This window comes from Acipenser ruthenus, chromosome 13, assembly GCF_902713425.1.
Source record: "Acipenser ruthenus chromosome 13, fAciRut3.2 maternal haplotype, whole genome shotgun sequence".
Lineage (NCBI taxonomy): Eukaryota > Metazoa > Chordata > Actinopteri > Acipenseriformes > Acipenseridae > Acipenser > Acipenser ruthenus.
The window spans coordinates 39,935,118-39,955,275 of record NC_081201.1 but is presented as its reverse complement, the minus strand read 5'-3'; the positions used below and the strand labels follow the sequence as shown (position 1 = coordinate 39,955,275).

Genomic DNA, 20,158 nt, shown 5'->3' with positions numbered 1-20,158 from the left:
TGTGGTGTCACCACTTCTCTACCGAGTGCAACGAGGCATTTCATTCAGTAAGAAAAGAGCAGACTGCTGTTTAGAAGGGCTTCTAAAACCTTCCACAGCACCCACTGCAGTACCTTGTGGATTGTGTTCAGTGCTCTCTCTACAGTATCTTGTGGATTGTGTTCAGTGCTCTCTCTACAGTATCTGGATCCCTGGAGAGCCCTTCTCTAGTCACCACTGACTCGAACCCCTATCACACAATCGCCACTCTCTCTGTATGGAGAAGGTAAGGCTGACTATTGGACAATCAGCAGTCAGAAGGTAAAGACGGGTTTTAAGAACATAAGAACATAAGAATGTTTACAAATGTAAGGAGGCCATTCGGCCCATCTTACTCGTTTGGTTGTTAGTAGCTCATTGATCCCAGAATCTCATCAAGCAGCTTCTTGAAGGATCCCAGAGTGTCAGCTTCAACAACATTACTGGGGAGTTGGTTCCAGACCCTCACAATTCTCTGTGTAAAAAAGCGCTTCCTATTTTCTGTTCTGAATGCTCCTTTATCTAATCTCCATTTGTGACTCCTGGTCCTTGTTTCTTTTTTCAGGTCGAAAAAGTCCCTTGGGTCGACATTGTCAATACTTTTCAGAAAGAGTATTAATTCTAGTAACTGTATAAATTAGGAAGCTAATAAGTGAACTGCTTCTTCATGCAACTTTTTTTTATTTCTATCTTATCAGTGCAATTGTTTTTAACTACTTGACTCGACCCAATTACACAGAAGCACAGGTCATGTGTAACACTGGTAGTGTACTACTGCAGTCACCCTCCAGAGGGCAGCATGTACACACTCATTCACAGCAGGCTCAAGAACAGTTTGATTCTTACTAAATCACACACAGTCCAGCCAAACGAAGTTCAGCACAATATGGGAGCTTTGTGATTTAAACTTGTAGGAATAAAACCAATGCAATGTGAAAAATAAAAATAGTTACAAACAAACCAACAATATAGTTAGCTGTGTGTTTGAATGGACTTATGGGTTTGGGGTTTCTGTGCTGTTTACAAGCACACCTGGTTAATGCAGCTCCTGGCAGTGCTCTTACCCCACTGTGCTGTTTACATTAATTCAGGGTTTGCACAAGACCACCACTTATTAGGGGAAATGTACAGTACCACCGTTTGTTACATGTATACGCGAATAACCCACACCCACAATTCCAATGTAATATCCAGTAGCAAGTTGGCCATCAGCCTCAAGGTACAATTTGATCCCTCTGTTTATGGTGTTGCATGATGTCAGAACCAGTTTAATGATGTAATGGTTTCATTTTGCTGTTGCTCCCAGGGAAACTAGCACTGGCGCAAAACTTGGAAGGCTGGGGTTGGGGTTGGGGTTGGGGTTGGGGTTAGGGTTAGGGTTAGGGTTAGGGTTGGGGTTGGGGTCCACACAAATACAAAACATATTTCATTTGCCAAGACATTCAGTTCTAAAGAAGGATTGTAAACCCAAGAAATCACAAAATGAAAGTAAAATTAAGAAAAAGCACTACTGGACCCTCAAGAGAAATCTACCTATATAATGATCTACACGTTTTCTTCGACTAGATTTCTAATCAGTCATGTGATAAGAGTTGTCTCTGGTTTTAAAAATGCCTGAATCTCCAGAAGCAGAAAGTTTTTTTTTTTTTTTTAAAGCAATGCCTTTCACAGAGTAGTGGCTGATCTGTAGACACAGAAGTGATTTTCCTCATCCAGCAAATAAAATGTATTTTTTAACACCTCTCTGATGTAGTTAGTGTCCTCCTCAGCACTCACAAACACCCACCTGTCTCAGCTTTCCTTCTGTTTAACCTCACTGCTCCCACTTTCAACAGGGACAGATCCTTCTGTCTCTGCATTCCGCAATACATTAAAAACTGGTGCGTTAGTGGCACTGATGAGCGGGTCACAGTGCAAGAACTCCAGTAACAGTGAAAAGACCCTCCAGCACTGAGGAGACAATCACACTAAAGCAGACAAACTGTCTAGCTGGAGCGGCACACCCACGCCACAGCCTCTGAACCCAGCCTGCATTCGAAACAGGGACACCTCAGCTGTGGGACTGGGAAGAGTGGCCCGATACGATGAGAACAAACATTCTCACTGGACTGCATACTGCATACAGCAGAGCAATGGATAGGAGGCAATGTGGTTCTCACTGGACTGCACACAGCAGAGCGATGGACAGGAGGCAGTGTGGTTCTCATTGGACTGCACACAGCAGAGCGATGGATAGGAGGCAGTGTGGTTCTCACTGGACTGCACACAGCAGAGGGATTGGATAGGAGGCAGTGTGGTTCTCACTGGACTGCACACAGCAGAGCGATGGATAGGAGGCAGTGTGGTTCTCTCTGGTACTGCATTCCCGAGAAGACAGGCTGAAAGATTGCTTTTCATTACTGGATAACTAATGAATCTGCCAATTTAATATTCATTTTGCACATTTCCTATTCTCTGCTCTCCCTCTCTCTCTCTCTGTTTTTTTATTTTTTCCCTCAAATGTGCGAAACGCATTGAAAGGTTGAATGTCCTGAATATCTTTAATAAAGATTTGCATATACAAGAATGTATTTCCCTTATAAGACCATTTTGAAACTGTCATCTACATAGGGCAGCAGTGTGGAGTAGTGGTTAGGGCTCTGGACTCTTGACTGGAGGGTCGTGGGTTCATCCCAGCTGGGGGACACTGCTGCTGTACCCTTGAGCAAGGTACTTTACCTAGATTGCTCCAGTAAAATCCCAACTGTATAAATGGGTGATTGTATGTAAACATAATGTGTAAAAAATAATGTAATTGTATGTAAAAAATAATGTGATATCTTGTAACAATTGTAAGTCGCCCTGGATAAGTGTGTCTGCTAAGAAATAAATAATAATAATACTATAGAATATGATCTGCGTATTATCTTGAGTTCTAACTGAGCTAGGAGCAGGGACACTTCCACAGAGGGATGAGGCCAGCATATTTCAAGACTAGGAGGCTTGTGCCTTTGGGGAAGGTAGCAGCACATCAATGTGTTTAATTGAGTATAAAAACACCTCGTCTGAGAACTGACCTTTCAGGAATGTCTTTCCTTCATTAACTTTCTTTTTCTTGACATACTGGAACGCTGTAGCTTTGCATGACACAGCAGCACACAATCTCTCTCTGTCTCTGTCTGTGTGAGCTGGGCAGACAGATCGCTCTGGTCTGCTCACCCATTAAACTTTCATTTGAAACGTTCCTGCCGAAGGGATTGTTGTTTTGCAGCGTGTGTTAATATTTCACGGATCCCCCTGCCTGCCTGGTAAAGGGTGACGTTCTCAATTTCAAAAGGAGCTCGCTGTCTGTTGAAGAGGTGTACTGCTTGTATACTTGCTCTGCTTCTGGTATTGAGACTGAATCCCCAGCGGCTCTGCGAGTGCAGCTGCTGCTGTAGCAACTCGCACACTATTCTTATTTCTAATAGGGATCAAACACACAGATTATATATTAGGACTTTATTAGGGGTTGGATAGAGGACTTGTCTGTTAACAATTTCAGTTAAATATCAGTTGATCAAGTCTCATTTATTGATGCATTCAATGACATATAAAAGCAACATTACCCAGCAAATGGACCAGACCAAGACCAGTCTGCACTGTCTGGCAATCCCGCAACTGCTTCAATAGTTAAAATGCACAGACAGCAGCAGATAACTGGGAGCGCAATCAGTCCTGCACAAGCAGCTCTGCGTGTCCAAAATCTTAATGCAACAGGGCCTGTTGCAGACATGGTTACAGTGCTGTGATTCGCTCCTAACAAGTGCAATTATCCACAGCGTCTGGCTGATTCTGGCTGCTTCCTGAAATGAAGGCTTGAAATCCATTCTCAATAGCAGTGTTAATGCCCTCAGCAGCATTTTCTTTATTAATAGTCTATATACTGCAAATCGTAAGCACAACCCTTGTGGTAGCTGAGGTGAAATGTTTCAGGAATATAAAAACAGATCATTTCACCAGAACTGCAGTACCTGCAACATGATCTGTAAAAGAGCTTCAGTCAAAATCCAAAAAGAACCAAGCACTGCAGACATCCCATTGCATCTCTTCCCAGGAGGAGAGTGCAGTCACAAGCAGTGCAGACATCCCAATGCATCGCTTCCCAGGAGGAGAGTGCAGTCACAGGCACTGCAGACATCCCATTGCATCGCCTCCCAGGAGCAGAGTGCAGTCACAAGCACTGCAGACATCCCATTGCATCGCCTCCCAGGAGCAGAGTGCAGTCACAAGCACTGCAGACATCCCATTGCATCGCCTCCCAGGAGCAGAGTGCAGTCACAAGCACTGCAGACATCCCATTGCATCGCCTCCCAGGAGCAGAGTGCAGTCACAAGCACTGCAGACAAGCAGCCAGCACAGGTCTGAACTCCCTGTGATACACCCTCAATATATCCCTGAATTAGAAATCATTAAAGCACTGCCCCACACAGAAATCAGCAGGACAATACGTGTTCATACAGAACGCTTCATTGAAAATTCGAATGCAATTTTCGATTCGAATTGACAAGGTTGTCCTGGAAGAAAACTTGCTTCCTTCTGCTCTGACAATGTTCCCCAACTCTGAGGATTGGTTTTTCCAGCAGGACAATGCTCCATGCCACACAGCCAGGTCAATCAAGGTGTGGATGGAGGACCACCAGATCAAGACCCTGTCATGGCCAGCCCAATCTCCAGACCTGAACCCCATTGAAAACCTCTGGAATGTGATCAAGAAGAAGATAGATGGTCACAAGCCATCAAACAAAGCCGAGCTGCTTGAATTTTTGCGCCAGGAGTGGCATAAAGTCACCCAACATCAATGTGAAAGACTGGTGGAGAGCATGCCAAGACGCATGAAAGCTGTGCTTGAAAATCAGGGTTATTCCACCAAATATTGATTTCTGAACTCTTCCTAAGTTAAAACATTAGTATTGTGTTGTTTAAAAATGAATATGAACTTATTTTCTTTGCATTATTCGAGGTCTGACAACAGTGCATCTTTTTTGTTATTTTGACCAGTTGTCATTTTCTGCAAATAAATGACAATATTTTTATTTGGAATTTGGAAGAAATGTTGTCAGTAGTTTATAGAATAAAACAAAAATGTTCATTTTACCCAGAAATAGTAAAACCAGAGAAACTGATAATTTTGCAGTGGTCTCTTAATTTTTTCCAGAGCTGTATATATATATATATATATATATATATATATATATATATATATATATATATATATATATATATATATATATATCTCATTTGAGGAATCTTTGTTACCGGAAACTATAAACAGAATTCCTGTCCCTCCTGAGACGCTGGCGATTCGTCAAACTCAATTATTTATGCCCCATTCTCTGTTCATAATGAGTTTTAACCCGAGGGCACTGCCGAGGAGCCCGCCAGATTCATCACCAAGCACAGAGTGTTAAAAACATGCTGTTGAGCACCCATTATTAACAGAGAGTGAAGCCAGAGAGTGGCAGACACAGATCCTGCAGCAAAACCATGAAGCAGAATACACACAGACTGGAGGTCCGGACATTGTGCCTTTACAGTGCGAGGAAAAATAAACCTCTGTGTGTGCTATGGGAACAGATGAGCGAGGAATGATTATTATTATTTATTTCTTAGCAGACGCCCTTATCCAGGGCGACTTACAATTGTTACAAGATATCACATTATTTTTACATACAATTATATTATGTTTTACATACAATTACCCATTTATACAGTTGGGTTTTTACTGGAGAAATCTAGGTAAAGTACCTTGCTCAAGGGTACAGCAGCAGTGTCCCCCACCTGGGATTGAACCCACGACCCTCCGGTGAAGAGTCCAGAGCCCTAACCACTACTCAGAAGGGTCCTTTACACCTTTCAGTATACCCTATCTAAACATCTGCAAGTAAAAGATTACTGTTTATTCCGTAACCAATCAAAGCCAATCAAACACTCATCGTAGCCACCCAGGAGTTTAACACAAGATATAAGCGAACTATCAGTCCCTGGCCACATGGGGTTGCTGAAGCGAGGCAAGGCGGATTACCATGGGAATGCTAGATTCAACGCAGCGCTCCCTGTGGAATCCTCAGATGTTGACACTTTACGTCAGGTGTACAGTCAGACAGAGTTTTAATAACTAGCTTTCTCTGATCTGCTGTTTACTGCACTCCCAATAACACTCTGTAGAGGATACTGTACTAGAACTGTCTGAGGCAAGGAGAGTCTCCCACACAAAACGGGAGTGGAGAGGAGAGAAGGGGAGTGGAGAGGAGTGGAGGGGATGGGAGCGGAGGGGAGGAGAGTGGAGAAGGGGAGTGGAGAGGAGAGAAGGGGAGTGGAGAGGAGTGGAGGGGATGGGAGCGGAGGGGAGTGGAGTGGAGGGGAGGAGAGGGGAGAGGAGGGGAGGAGAGGAGAGTGGAGTGGAGGGGATGGGAGTGGAGGGGAGGGGAGAGGAGGGCAGTGGAGGGGATGGGAGTGGAGGGGAGGGGAGTGGAGGAGAGGAGAGGAGGGGAGTGGAGTGGAGTGGATGGGAGCAGAGGGGAGGAGAGGAGAGGAGAGAAGGGGAGAGGAGTGGAGGGGATGGGAGGGGAGAGGAGGGCAGTGGAGGGGATTGGAGTGGAGGGGAGTGGAGTGGAGGAGAGGAGAGGAGTGGAGTGGAGTGGATGGGAGCAGAGGGGAGGAGAGGAGAGGAGAGAAGGGGAGAGGAGTGGAGGGGATGGGAGCAGAGGGGATGGGAGTGGAGGGGAAGAGAGGATGGGAGTGGAGGGGAAGAGAGGATGGGAGTGGAGGGGAAGAGAGGATGGGAGCGGAATGGACGGGAGGGGAACGTGTGCAAAGCACGTCCATAACTGCACGTTATGAGGAAATACGTTCAGTTTGTGAGAGTCAGTGACAGAAAGGGCCAATGCCATACAGTGATAGGCAAAAATCAATATTTTGGAGATGATTATTGGATGATTGCACTGGTTCCAAGTAGAGCAGCACACAGAAAGCCCAAGTGTTGACATAACAGCAACACATCATGGATGTTTCTAGACACTCTTTTACACTCCAAGACAGGCTCCTATTTAATGAAGACAAGGTCCCCTGCATTCAATCTGGCATGCTGAATAGGAAGAAGCAATTTTCCTCACTGACAAATGGAATCATCTGGGCATATGGTTAGATTCTGTTTAAACTTCAATGACCACTCACTGTAGAAATGATTTGTGAAAAAACACCAAGTTTTGATAACTATATTAAATTTTAGGCACAAGCCACACATTCATAAAGTCTTTCTGCCTGTGTTGTTTATCAGTCTTCTACAGAAACTGCTCTGAGAAAACTACCAGTCACTAACAGACTTTATTTATTTACAGTATACTGCTGTGTAAGCCCAAATCTACGATTCACATACTACTGTTGAAAGCATTGTAAAGTGCTTACAGAATGAAATGCAAGCCTAACTGAGCATTATTAGAATTGCTGTTCTAATAATTACTCCTTACACGTCTTCACTATTCCACCTGTCAGGTCCATTAGAAAGTGTCCCTTTGCTTGTCTTGCTCCTCAAACAGAAATAGCCTTCCCTCTGACTGGAGGAAATGCTTCTCAAAGAGCCAGAGCCAAGGCAACGCTTCCTGTGGCATCCCGAGGAAAGAAAGGAAACCGGAGAACGTGCTGCAGGACTCCACGCAAAAACATTCAACAGCATGCTTTTGTTTTCCTGTTTCGAATAACCACAGAAAATCCACAGAACTATCCAGGGTCTGCCGCCCGCAGAGGGGCTCATTCTAACCCTTCGTCAAGACCCAGACCTCCCCTCTCAATGACGCCTGTGTGGAGGCAGGAGCAGTCAAGGGACTGGGCATGTGGCAGTGACAAGACCTGGAATGGGACTTTTCATGAACACAGACACTGAAGGAAAGGTTATTCCGAGTGCTAATAGACAGCCGCTCATACAGAACAGGTTCCTGTGGCTTTCCTCGTCAGCAGCAGGGCTGGAGGGAGTGTGTGAGCGCTGGCAGAGATTCTGCAGACCACTCTCATTAACCTTACTGGGAATGTATGCAAGATCAGCATCTCAACAAACTGGGACAGAACCACCCCAATACTGTTTAACTGGGGCGTGATGTCAGCTTCAGTACCAGCACAAGGATCCCAGCGGGTCAACTCTGGCACTCCAGGGAAATCCCTGATGAGACGCTACAATCAGAGTAAAGCAAGACTGTGAATCTCATCAGGGTGTCTCCTGCACTGCACTGTATTAAATGAGGGCAACACAGAGCTAGACTCAATCCAGACTCTGATTTACTCCTGTCACGATTTCTCAAAGACATTTTTTGTCCTTTCATTTCACTCATTTTTCACTTTATGAATTTTGCTGTCTTACAAATTCTCTACCCTTCAACAAGAATCAGGACAGGTTTCCAAATAACTTTTAACTGGTACTGTAGACTGCACACAATTACCACCCCCTGCACACAGGATACAATTACCACCCCCTGCACACAGGATACAATTACCATCCCCTGCACACAGGATACAATTACCATCCCCTGCACACAGGATACAATTACCACCCCCTGCACACAGGATACAATTACCATCCCCTGCACACAGGATACAATTACCATCCCCTGCACACAGGATACAATTACCATCCCCTGCACACAGGATACAATTACCACCCCCTGCACACAGGATACAATTACCATCCCCTGCACACAGGATACAATTACCATCCCCTGCACACAGGATACAATTACCATCCCCTGCACACAGGATACAATTACCATCCCCTGCACACAATATACAATTACCATCCCCTGCACACAATATACAATTACCATCCCCTGCACACAGGATACAATTACCATCCCCTGCACACAGGATACAATTACCATCCCCTGCACACAGGATACAATTACCATCCCCTGCACACAACCCAACACAGCAGCACAGAAAGGGCTCAGTAACAAGAATGCACCAGCTTTCAAATCAGCAACCAAGAACTGTACTTGGTGTGCCAAGAAAGAAGAGGTTAATCTCAGAAATCACTGCCATGCCCGAGCCAATTAAAACAACTTTAGGGTTCATTTTAATAGCAAAGATTTTATGAATATGTTGTGTATACCATGGTACACTGTGCTTTATAAGAAATGTGTACAACCACCCTCCCAGACACTGTGTATAACCACCCTCCCAGACACTGCCCACTTCCAGCCACTGTGTATAACCACCCTCTCAGACACTGCCCACTGCCAGTCACTGTGTATAACCACCCTCTCAGACACTGCCAGTCACTGTGTATAACCACCCTCCCAGACACTGCCAGTCACTGTGTATAACCACCCTCCCAGACACTGCCCACTGCCAGTCACTGTGTATAACCACCCTCCCAGACACTGCCCACTGCCAGTCACTGTGTATAACCACCCTCCCAGACACTGCCCACTTCCAGCCACTGTGTATAACCACCCTCTCAGACACTGCCCACTGCCAGTCACTGTGTATAACACCCTCCCAGACACTGCCAGTCACTGTGTATAACCACCCTCCCAGACACTGCCCACTGCCAGTCACTGTGTATAACCACCCTCCCAGACACTGCCCACTGCCAGTCACTGTGTATAACCACCCTCCCAGACACTGCCCACTGCCAGTCACTGTGTATAACCACCCTCTCAGACACTGCCCACTGCCAGCCACTGTGTATAACCACCCTCTCAGACACTGCCAGTCACTGTGTATAACCACCCTCCCAGACACTGCCCACTGCCAGTCACTGTGTATAACCACCCTCCCAGACACTGCCCACTGCCAGTCACTGTGTATAACCACCCTCCCAGACACTGCCCACTGCCAGTCACTGTGTATAACCACCCTCTCAGACACTGCCCACTGCCAGTCACTGTGTATAACCACCCTCTCAGACACTGCCAGTCACTGTGTATAACCACCCTCCCAGACACTGCCCACTGCCAGTCACTGTGTATAACCACCCTCCCAGACACTGCCCACTGCCAGTCACTGTGTATAACCACCCTCCCAGACACTGCCCACTGCCAGTCACTGTGTATAACCACCCTCTCAGACACTGCCCACTGCCAGCCACTGTGTATAACCACCCTCTCAGACACTGCCAGTCACTGTGTATAACCACCCTCCCAGACACTGCCCACTGCCAGTCACTGTGTATAACCACCCTCCCAGACACTGACACTGCCAGTCACTGTGTATAACCACCCTCCCAGACACTGCCCACTGCCAGTCACTGTGTATAACCACCCTCTCAGACACTGCCCACTGCCAGTCACTGTGTATAACCACCCTCTCAGACACTGCCAGTCACTGTGTATAACCACCCTGCCAGACACTGCCAGTCACTGTGTATAACCACCCTCCCAGACACTGCCAGTCACTGTGTATAACCACCCTCCCAGACACTGCCAGTCACTGTGTATAACCACCCTCCCAGACACTGCCAGTCACTGTGTATAACCACCCTCCCAGACACTGCCCACTGCCAGTCACTGTGTATAACCACCCTCTCAGACACTGCCCACTGCCAGCCACTGTGTATAACCACCCTCTCAGACACTGCCCACTGCCAGCCACTGTGTATAACCACCCTCCCAGACACTGCCCACTGCCAGTCACTGTGTATAACCACCCTCCCAAACACTACCCACTGCCAGCCACTGTGTATAGCCACCCTCCCAGACACTGCCCAGTGCCAGTCACTGTGTATAACCACCCTCTCAGACACTGCCAGTCACTGTGTATAACCACCCTCTCAGACACTGCCAGTCACTGTGTATAGCCACCCTCCCAGACACTGCCCACTGCCAGTCACTGTGTATAACCACCCTCTCAGACACTGCCAGTCACTGTGTATAACCACCCTCTCAGACACTGCCAGTCACTGTGTATAACCACCCTGCCAGACACTGCCAGTCACTGTGTATAACCACCCTGCCAGACACTGCCAGTCACTGTGTATAACCACCCTGCCAGACACTGCCAGTCACTGTGTATAACCACCCTGCCAGACACTGCCAGTCACTGTGTATAACCACCCTCCCAGACACTGCCAGTCACTGTGTATAACCACCCTGCCAGACACTGCCAGTCACTGTGTATAACCACCCTCCCAGACACTGCCAGTCACTGTGTATAACCACCCTCTCAGACACTGCCAGTCACTGTGTATAACCACCCTCTCAGACACTGCCAGTCACTGTGTATAACCACCCTCCCAGACACTGCCAGTCACTGTGTATAACCACCCTCTCAGACACTGCCAGTCACTGTGTATAACCACCCTGCCAGACACTGCCAGTCACTGTGTCATCATTTTCACTAGCTTGGGTTTCTCAATGACATTCTTCCTCAGCATTTGTTAGTCTCTGGTTGTGGAGGCTGGGTTTATTAAACTTATAATTTTACAGACGGCATGTCAAAGTTGTCTATGTTAGAAAAGTGGGCAAGCAGTGATAATCACAACAAAGGCTTGGCTGGATTAGCGACGCACTCTTAACTGGGCTGAGACCAAATACAAGTAATTCCACAAGCCCTCGTCAAACAAACACAAGCAAACACAAGCAAACACCCCCTGTGGCCATTACAGGAACTGGCCTGGGCTGGAAATGAAAACAAATCGGACTACAAAGTCACCTAGTCCTTTTATTTCCTTGTCAAAACAAAAGAAAAACACTTGCTCTAGGCTCCCATGCAGTGGATAAGCACATGATTTAGTCAGACACAGTGAAAGATAAATGAATAAAGAAATAAATGAATACAGAAATGAAATAGCTGTGCTAAACGGAGTCAACACTAATCACAGTCAGTCTATTCCACCATTCAATGCACATTAAAAATGTTTCCCGATTTCCAAAGTTTAAGAGCCAACAGTTGCTTCAGTAATCAAAGCATTGCAAATCAAAGTGGGCTGGGCAGACCGCTGCGTTCACACTGCAGCCAAACTCTTCTACCCTGCCTGAAGCAAGAAGGAAAAACTACAAAGAAAGTGGCAGAAAAGGAAGCATGAAGAAACAAAACCAAGAGGGGCTTTACCTTCCACTCCGATGGGTTCGAAAAGCCCGAACTGTTCCAGCACCTTAACAAAGAGCCCCAGCACCACCAGCACTGCGATCATCTCAAGCCCTTCCAGGTTCATGCTGGAGCGCTCTCCTCACACTGCATACCCACCACACAAATCATCATCCAAACACCACAGAAACTGCCTTCACTCCCTGCTCACTGACCAGCCTCCCTCAGGACTGGAGCCCCAGACCCCAGTGCAGGTCTGCAGCACGCGGAGGCACAGTGCGGAGAGGGTGAAGGGGTCCCCTGGTCCAGTGTGAGGTGAGCCTTCAGGACCCCTAACACAGAGAAGCTGAAACAGCCAAATGTCTGTTCAGCCTGCACCTTCTTAGACTATGATTGTCAGCATGTGTGTGTGTGAGAGAGAGAGGGAGGAAGAGGGAGAGAGAGAGACAGAGAGAGAGGGAGGGACAGAGAGAGGGAGAGGGAGAGGGAGAGAGGGAGAGTGAGGGAGAGAGAGAGAGACGGAGAGAGAGAGGGAGAGTGAGGGAGAGAGAGAGACAGAGGGAGAGAGGGAGAGAGAGAGAGAGAGGAAGGGAGGGAGAGAGGTATGCCCTCCCATTCTAATGACACTTGCTTCATTGATTTGCTTAACTCTGTTTCCTTGGTAACGGGCACTGGGTATTTAGTGAGCTCTGATTCACGGACAGTGACAAGTTGTTACACTGCTGTTTATTTATTTTGAAATACTTGTTTTTCTTTTGTTTTTCTTGTACGAGACAAGCTGGGGCTGTTATTTGTTTTATTTGTAGGATTCAAGCAACAGTCCCTTCACTCGGAGTGTGCAAACCGACCTCACGTTCCAGCCCTGGTCCCTTCACTCAGAGGGTGCAAACCGACCTCACGTTCCAGCCCTGGTCCCTTCACTCAGAGGGTGCAAACCGACCTCACGTTCCAGCCCTGGTCCCTTCACTCGGAACATGCAAACCGACCTCACGTTCCAGCCCTGGTCCCTTCACTCAGAGGGTGCAAACCGACCTCACGTTCCAGCCCTGGTCCCTTCACTCGGAACATGCAAACTGACCTCACGTTCCAGCCCTGGTCCCTTCACTCAGAGGGTGCAAACTGACCTCACGTTCCAGCCCTGGTCCCTTCACTCAGAGGGTGCAAACCGACCTCACGTTCCAGCCCTGGTCCCTTCACTCGGAACATGCAAACCGACCTCACGTTCCAGCCCTGGTCCCTTCACTCGGAGCGTGCAAACCGACCTCACGTTCCAGCCCTGGTCCCTTCACTCGGAGCGTGCAAACCGACCTCACGTTCCAGCCCTGGTCCCTTCACTCGGAGCGTGTAAACCGACCTCACGTTCCAGCCCTGGTCCCTTCACTCGGAGCGTGCAAACCGACCTCACGTTCCAGCCCTGGTCCCTTCACTCGGAGCGTGCAAACCGACCTCACGTTCCAGCTGTTTTTTGGAAGAGCCCAGATGTTTGACAAAATGTTTAACATTTAAAAGCTGGCAGTGTCACACAGCAATGCATCTCATCTGTGTCTCCAGAATACAAACTTGAAAAGGAGCACTAGTCATAATGTCAGGGAATCTGATTACCATCAACAGTCTGGAACAAGCACTGACACTTTCACTGTGGCATTGAACGTTTATTAACATTTATTCTCTGTGCGTTAGATAAAGAATGAAAGCAGATACCAATACATAAAAGCTTTCCAAAATCAAGAAGTTGTGCAGCTAAAGTCATTTCAGTATTTTTGCACAAACTGAACTCAAAATAACATTATTATGTCACATACTATTTGATATATACATAGTTTGGTACATTACTGTAGTTGAAAATTCAATTAGAAAAACTGTGGGCTCAAACAAATCAAAGATCAAGTCTAAGATTCTTATCATTTGTTTCATTTTCCGGTATTCTTTATTGAAGGATTTGTGAAACAGTTCTGGGTTTAGATGAAATTCTGTAAAGCACTGCTGTGTGCATGTGAGCCCCAGTGTATAACAGAATGGTGATCTCCTGTGACAGGCTCTCAAAGCCAATTGGAGGGCATGCCTATAGCATCCCATATTATTTACCTCCCTACGTCTAAGCAACTGCAGGAAAGAAAAGAAAAAAATACAATTACACCACTGGGCCTTTTGAAAACCCATTCCTCTGTAATTGTGAGTATTAACAACCCACAGAGCCCAGTGCTGTCTCCCCAGGAGAGCTGAAAACACTGAGAACAATACACTGAAAGTTAGGGTTACCATATGGCTCCAGATTAACCGGACGCTTTGAGACAGACCAGGATTTCAAAATTCCCCCTAAATTGAAAGTAATTCACGTATAAATGAGCTACACCTTTGCTGAGATTAATCCTGCTGTGGTGGAATTGCTTGGGCGCAGCAAACAATTCACACTGATCAGCTGCTTCTGATCAGATCTTAATGAACGAATAGCTAATTTATCGATAGAGCAACGAGATGATGATGCAATTGTATTTGCAGAATAATATGGCCGATTGAATTTTAACAAACAGAAAAAAATAGCGACTGGCTGCAATTCATTCTTAGTATAATACAATTATTTGACGCGCATGCGGGTATTTAAGCACCATTATTAATTGTAGCTAAGGATGGTTCATTTACACCTTCATTTATTTCAATTTAGGGGCAAGTTTGAAATCCTGTTCTGTCTCACAGCGTCCGGTTAATCTGGAGCCACATGGTAACCCTACTGAAAGTCCCAGCTTACTTGTGCGCTTAGCAATAGAAACGTCTGTTTAAATTACCTACTTTGCAACACTCGCTGTGAGAGAACACTGGATACCCTCGGGCTCAAGGGCACTGCTGCCTCCCATCATATCACTGTGAGCAACCTGCAGCCCACATCCTCTCAAGACAAAAACAAACAAACAATAACCAAATGGAGCAACTATGCAGGTTACAGAACACTCACACTCCATCCTGTCCCTGTGAAAGGCTCTGCTGTACACTATGCAGGCTACAGAACACTCACACTCCCCTCTGTCCCTGTGAAAGGCTCTGCTGTACACTATGCAGGCTACAGAACACTCACACTCCCCTCTGTCCCTGTGAAAGGCTCTGCTGTACACTATGCAGGCTACAGAACACTCACACTCCACCCTGTCCCTGTGAAAGGCTCTGCTGTACACTATGCAGGCTACAGAACACTCACACTCCCCTCTGTCCCTGTGAAAGGCTCTGCTGTACACTATGCAGGCTACAGAACACTCACACTCCCCTCTGTCCCTGTGAAAGGCTCTGCTGTACACTATACAGGCTACAGAACACTCACACTCCCCTCTGTCCCTGTGAAAGGCTCTGCTGTACACTATGCAGGCTACAGAACACTCACACTCCACCCTGTCCCTGTGAAAGGCTCTGCTGTACACTATGCAGGCTACAGCCACACGCCACACGCACTTAGCCAAGAGTTATGGGAGTCGTTTACTGCTGTACAAACAACGGCAGCTCTAAAATCCTCATTTACTCCCTCATTCCTTCTGCCCCCGCAGCCCAGGACCTGACAGAGGAGAACGGGGGGCAGCACGTCACCAAGAGAAGGGAGTCTATTAGGGAGCCTGTCAGCTGGCCTAGATATGTTTTAATTGGGCCGTCACGGGTTCAAACTACGTTTGATGTTGACACAGTGATAAGAGAAGCACTGTCTGGAAAAAGCTCTGATGATGAGGATGGGGTGCTCAGCAGGGTATCCAGTGACTCAGATAGTAAAAGAACTGCAGCTTGGTGTGCAGAGTGAGTTTTAATGTGGTTGATTGGCTTGTGCATTCCCGTGAGGTCAGGGTCAAGGTTATTGTGGTTGATTGGCCTTTGCATTCCCGTGGGGTCAGGGTCAGGGTTATTGTGGTTGATTGACCTGTGCATTCCCATGGGGTCAGAGTCAGGGTCGGGGTTATTGTGGTTGATTGGCCTGTGCATTCCCATGGGGTCAGGGTCAGGGTCAGGGTCAGGGTTATTGTGGTTGATTGGCCTGTGCATTCCCGTGGGGTCAGAGTCAGGGTCAGGGTTATTGTGGTTGATTGGCCTGTGCATTCCCGTGGGGTCAGGGTCAGGGTTATTGTGGTTGATTGGCCTGTGCATTCCCGTGGGGTCAGGGTCAGGGTTATTGTGGTTGATTGGCCTGTGCATTCCCGTGGGGTCAGGGAGGACATATTGACAGAGGAGAGCCTCAAGCCTTCTATAAATCATTAAACAAACTTCAAACCTGGCCTGCAGACAGCCAGCACCGGCCAGCATCTCTACAGAACCGGCTCTCTGACGTTTCCTCAACCTGGCAAACTGTGGCTAATGTGAACAAACTGCTTCCAAATTGCAAACACAAACACTGATCAGTAATCAATGAAGGCCTTTAACCTACCATCTAGAAAGACTTGTTCTGAGCCACGGAACCAAGTGGTGCTTCCCAGCAAACTGCTGTTCTGTAGCGCTCTAGATCAGACACAAAGCCAGGGACCTGGAACTTCACAAACAATACAGTTCATACTGGGCTGAACCAAAGTTAAGACTACTGAATTTACAAATCCACCTGGACAGATACCCTGACATTCATCAGTGATTATCTAAGTTGAGGGTGAAAATCTACAGCAAAGTCTGAATTTTCCAGCATGGCTCAACATGTGTGTGCTTTCCCTTGTGCATCGCAGACAGGCTCAGTGTGCTCGAGGGTATTGGCATTGTATTTTGCTCAAAGAAGACCGATGTTCCACAATGGCTTACCTTGGCAACTAATATGTGCAATCAATCAATCAATCAATCAATCAATCAGCCAGTCAGGTAATCAATAATTAAACAGGCCTCGTGGTGCAAGCAGGAAAGGCAAAGCAAAGCTTCACTCCGCTCTGCCAGCACGCAGCCTGGGGGGGTTGATGATGGAAAATGAAACAACGCCTCCTTTGTTATTTTTATCTCATTTCTTAAGGTACATTTTCCACTTAATCCCAGCTGTCAGGCCGACAAATTGTCCCCCTCATCCCCCTCCCCACACAAACACAGCTCCTCCGTGATTCAGAACTGGCAGCAATAACTGTTGGACAATTACATATCCAGTGGTGCTGCCAAGATATGCTTGTGCTCTGTATAATTCGCTGTGCTTGCATTGATTTTTCTTAATTGCATCTTCAATACGATTAATAAATGGCCTCTCCACATGAGCGTGTAAAAGGACACTTAAAGGATGCCATTGCACTATGTCAACACAGGCCAAAACACCTGTATAAATAATACCCGTAATAAATAACACCTGTATAAATAACACCTGTAATAAATAACACCTGTATAAATAAAACCTGTATAAATAACACCTGTATAAATAACACCTGTAATAAATAACACCTGTATAAATAACACCTGTAATAAATAACACCTGTATAAATAACACCTGTAATAAATAACACCTGTATAAATAACACCTGTGATAAATAATACCTGTATAAATAAATAACACCTGTAATAAATAACACCTGTATAAATAACACCTGTAATAAATAACACGTGTAATAAATAATACCTGTATAAATAAATAACACCTGTAATAAATAACACCTGTAATAAAGAACACCTGTATAAATAATACCTGTAATAAATAACACCTGTATAAATAAATAACACCTGTAATAAATAACAGCTGTAATAAATAACACCTGTATAAATAACACCTGTAATAAATACCTGTATAAATAAATAACACCTGTATAAATAACACCTGTAATAAATAACACCTGTAATAAATAAAACCTGTATAAATAACACCTGTAATAAATAAAACCTGTATAAATAACACCTGTAATAAATAATACCTGTATAAATAAATAACACCTGTAATAAATAACACCTGTATAAATAACACCTGTATACATATCAAATGTATTTGAAAACATCCTCAGTTACTTTACCACCATCAGTGGCAAGCAGCAATGCCAAGGACTGACTCCAAGGTCTTGCTTTCCATTCGTTAATAATACATCTCACTGCAGTAAAAAGAGGAGACCGTCAACAGCACTGGAAGTGAGTGGTTAAAAAAAGCAGACACTTACAAAGCAGACAAGAGTATTCTTGGCATTGTAGCTCCAACTCAAAGAAACTAAAAAACAGAAACATACAGAAGTCTCTTTCAGGCTTGGCTTGTGTAAATCTGTCTGTGCTAGATAATGAAAGGTAGGTTTTGTTTTATTTTGGGCTGTAAACACAAAGATGGATAGTTAAAGACGAATTCCCTGCCCAGCACTGTAGGCCTCATCTTTACCACTCATTTCTATGGTTCCTCTCATTATGTGCCCTGGCAGCTCCTTTCAACAGCAACTCCAAGGGCATAACTCTCCCCTCCAAAAACCCTGCAAGCTTTCACAGCAGCAGACAAGACTATAAGACTCACCCATCTGACTGCTGATTACCTCTGATCTGTGCGAGGGTGTGAGTGCGTGTGTACGTGTGTGTGTGGGGGGGGGGGGGGCGGGGGGGGCTCTTAGAGGACTATAAGACTCACCCATCTGACTGCTGATTACCTCTGATCTGTGTGAGGGTGTGTGTGTGCGTGCGTGCGTGCGTGCGTGCGTGTGGGGGGGGGGGGGGGGGCTCTTACAGGTCTATAAGACTCACCTGTCTGACGCCTGATTACCTGTGATTCAGGGATTAATACAGAGAGACAGTATGGCCTAATGGTTAGAACTAAGGGATTGGGAGGCAGTGTGGCTTAGTGGTTAGAGCAGAGAGCTGGAGTGTTTTATATACTCTACTAAATAAATCTTTAGTTGCAGTGTTTGGGGTGTTGTTCGCAGAAACATTGAGCATTTTATTTGAATTTTTTTAAAACAAAGTTTTGGCTAATATGATGGTGCTGTTAAATAATTAGCCAAACATGTTGTCTCCTTGACTAAACTAGCAAACTCTCACAACTTTTAAACAATACCCTTGAGGCTGACCGAGCACGCACGACGGTTGGAAAGACATTTCACTATTAAGCTGATTAAGCTGTCAATTTGTAAGCTGCTCTGCTCTGTCATTTGAATTCCTGTTTCTCAACACATATTAATAATCTGCCCACTCAATATGATTGCAGTTTGAAACACAGCTCTTGTTTGTCTCCTCCTCTGGCACTGTGAAGATTGGCTGCATCCTCCACATTCTAATCTGAGTTCCTGGTTTTGAAGTCTGTGTTCAAACAAGCCTGGGGTTACAGGAGGTGGTGTGTCTAGCTGTCAGACCAAAGACTAAAAGAGGCAGAGGAAGAGTTTGTGTTTGCAAAGCAGCTCACTTCGACCTGCTGCACACAAAGACTCATTCCCACCGTTTCAGCACAGCAAGAGGAAGGACAATGGATTTAAACTGCACAGAAAATTATAACCCTAAACACTGCAGAAGAAATCAGCCTGAACCTGAATGACAAATATGCTACATCAGGCAGCCCCCTAGTGGGCAAACACTGCACAACCTGTGGAAATTCATTTAATGTAGAACAATAAGATGATTCAGCTGAACAGTGCGATGAAGAAACACACAAAGCAGGTGAGGCGACAACCCTGCGAGGTACAGAATCTCAAGATTCCTAACCCCAACCCCTGACCCTAACCCCAACCCCAACCCCTGACCCTAACCCTAACCACAACCCCAACCCCTGACCCTAACCCCAACCCCAACCCCTGACCCTAACCACAACCCCAACCCCAACCCCTGACCCTAACCCCAACCCCAACCCTAACCCCAACCCCAACCCCTGACCCTAACCACAACCCCAACCCCTGACTGGCCCCTCCGCATCCCAGGATGCACTGCTCCACAGAAAACCGTTTTCCACCCCTGCAGCAGAGTGGCCAGGTCATGTTGTTACAGCCCGCCCCCTGATTTATTAACACATACAGCATTCTGTGAAATAACCACAGAATGTACCACAGCACTGCAGCGGACAGCAAGACTGGATACTGGGATACAGCAAGACTAGTAAATGTACAACCTACCTTCCTACCTCCCTACCACCTCCCTACCTACCATCCTCCCTCCCTACGTACAATCCTCACTCCCTACCTCCCTCCCTCCCTCCCTTCCTACATACTTCCTATCCTCCATCCCTCCCTCCCTT

The 20,158-nt window shown here is 46.2% G+C and overlaps 1 protein-coding gene across 2 annotated transcripts in view; it reads right to left on the bottom strand.

Moving 5' to 3' along the window:
* Positions 1-20,158, bottom strand: part of LOC131696612 (Kv channel-interacting protein 2-like) — a 66,955-nt gene that overhangs the window by 10,161 nt on the left and 36,636 nt on the right. The window contains exon 1 of one of the 2 annotated variants that reach the window (XM_058985424.1): positions 12,076-12,851. The exons of the other annotated variant lie outside the window; for it this stretch is intronic. Coding sequence (XP_058841407.1) covers positions 12,076-12,178 — 103 coding nt within the window. The 5' untranslated portion in view covers positions 12,179-12,851. Of the gene's footprint in view, positions 1-12,075; positions 12,852-20,158 lie in introns of those variants that run through there. 2 annotated transcript variants of the gene reach the window in all.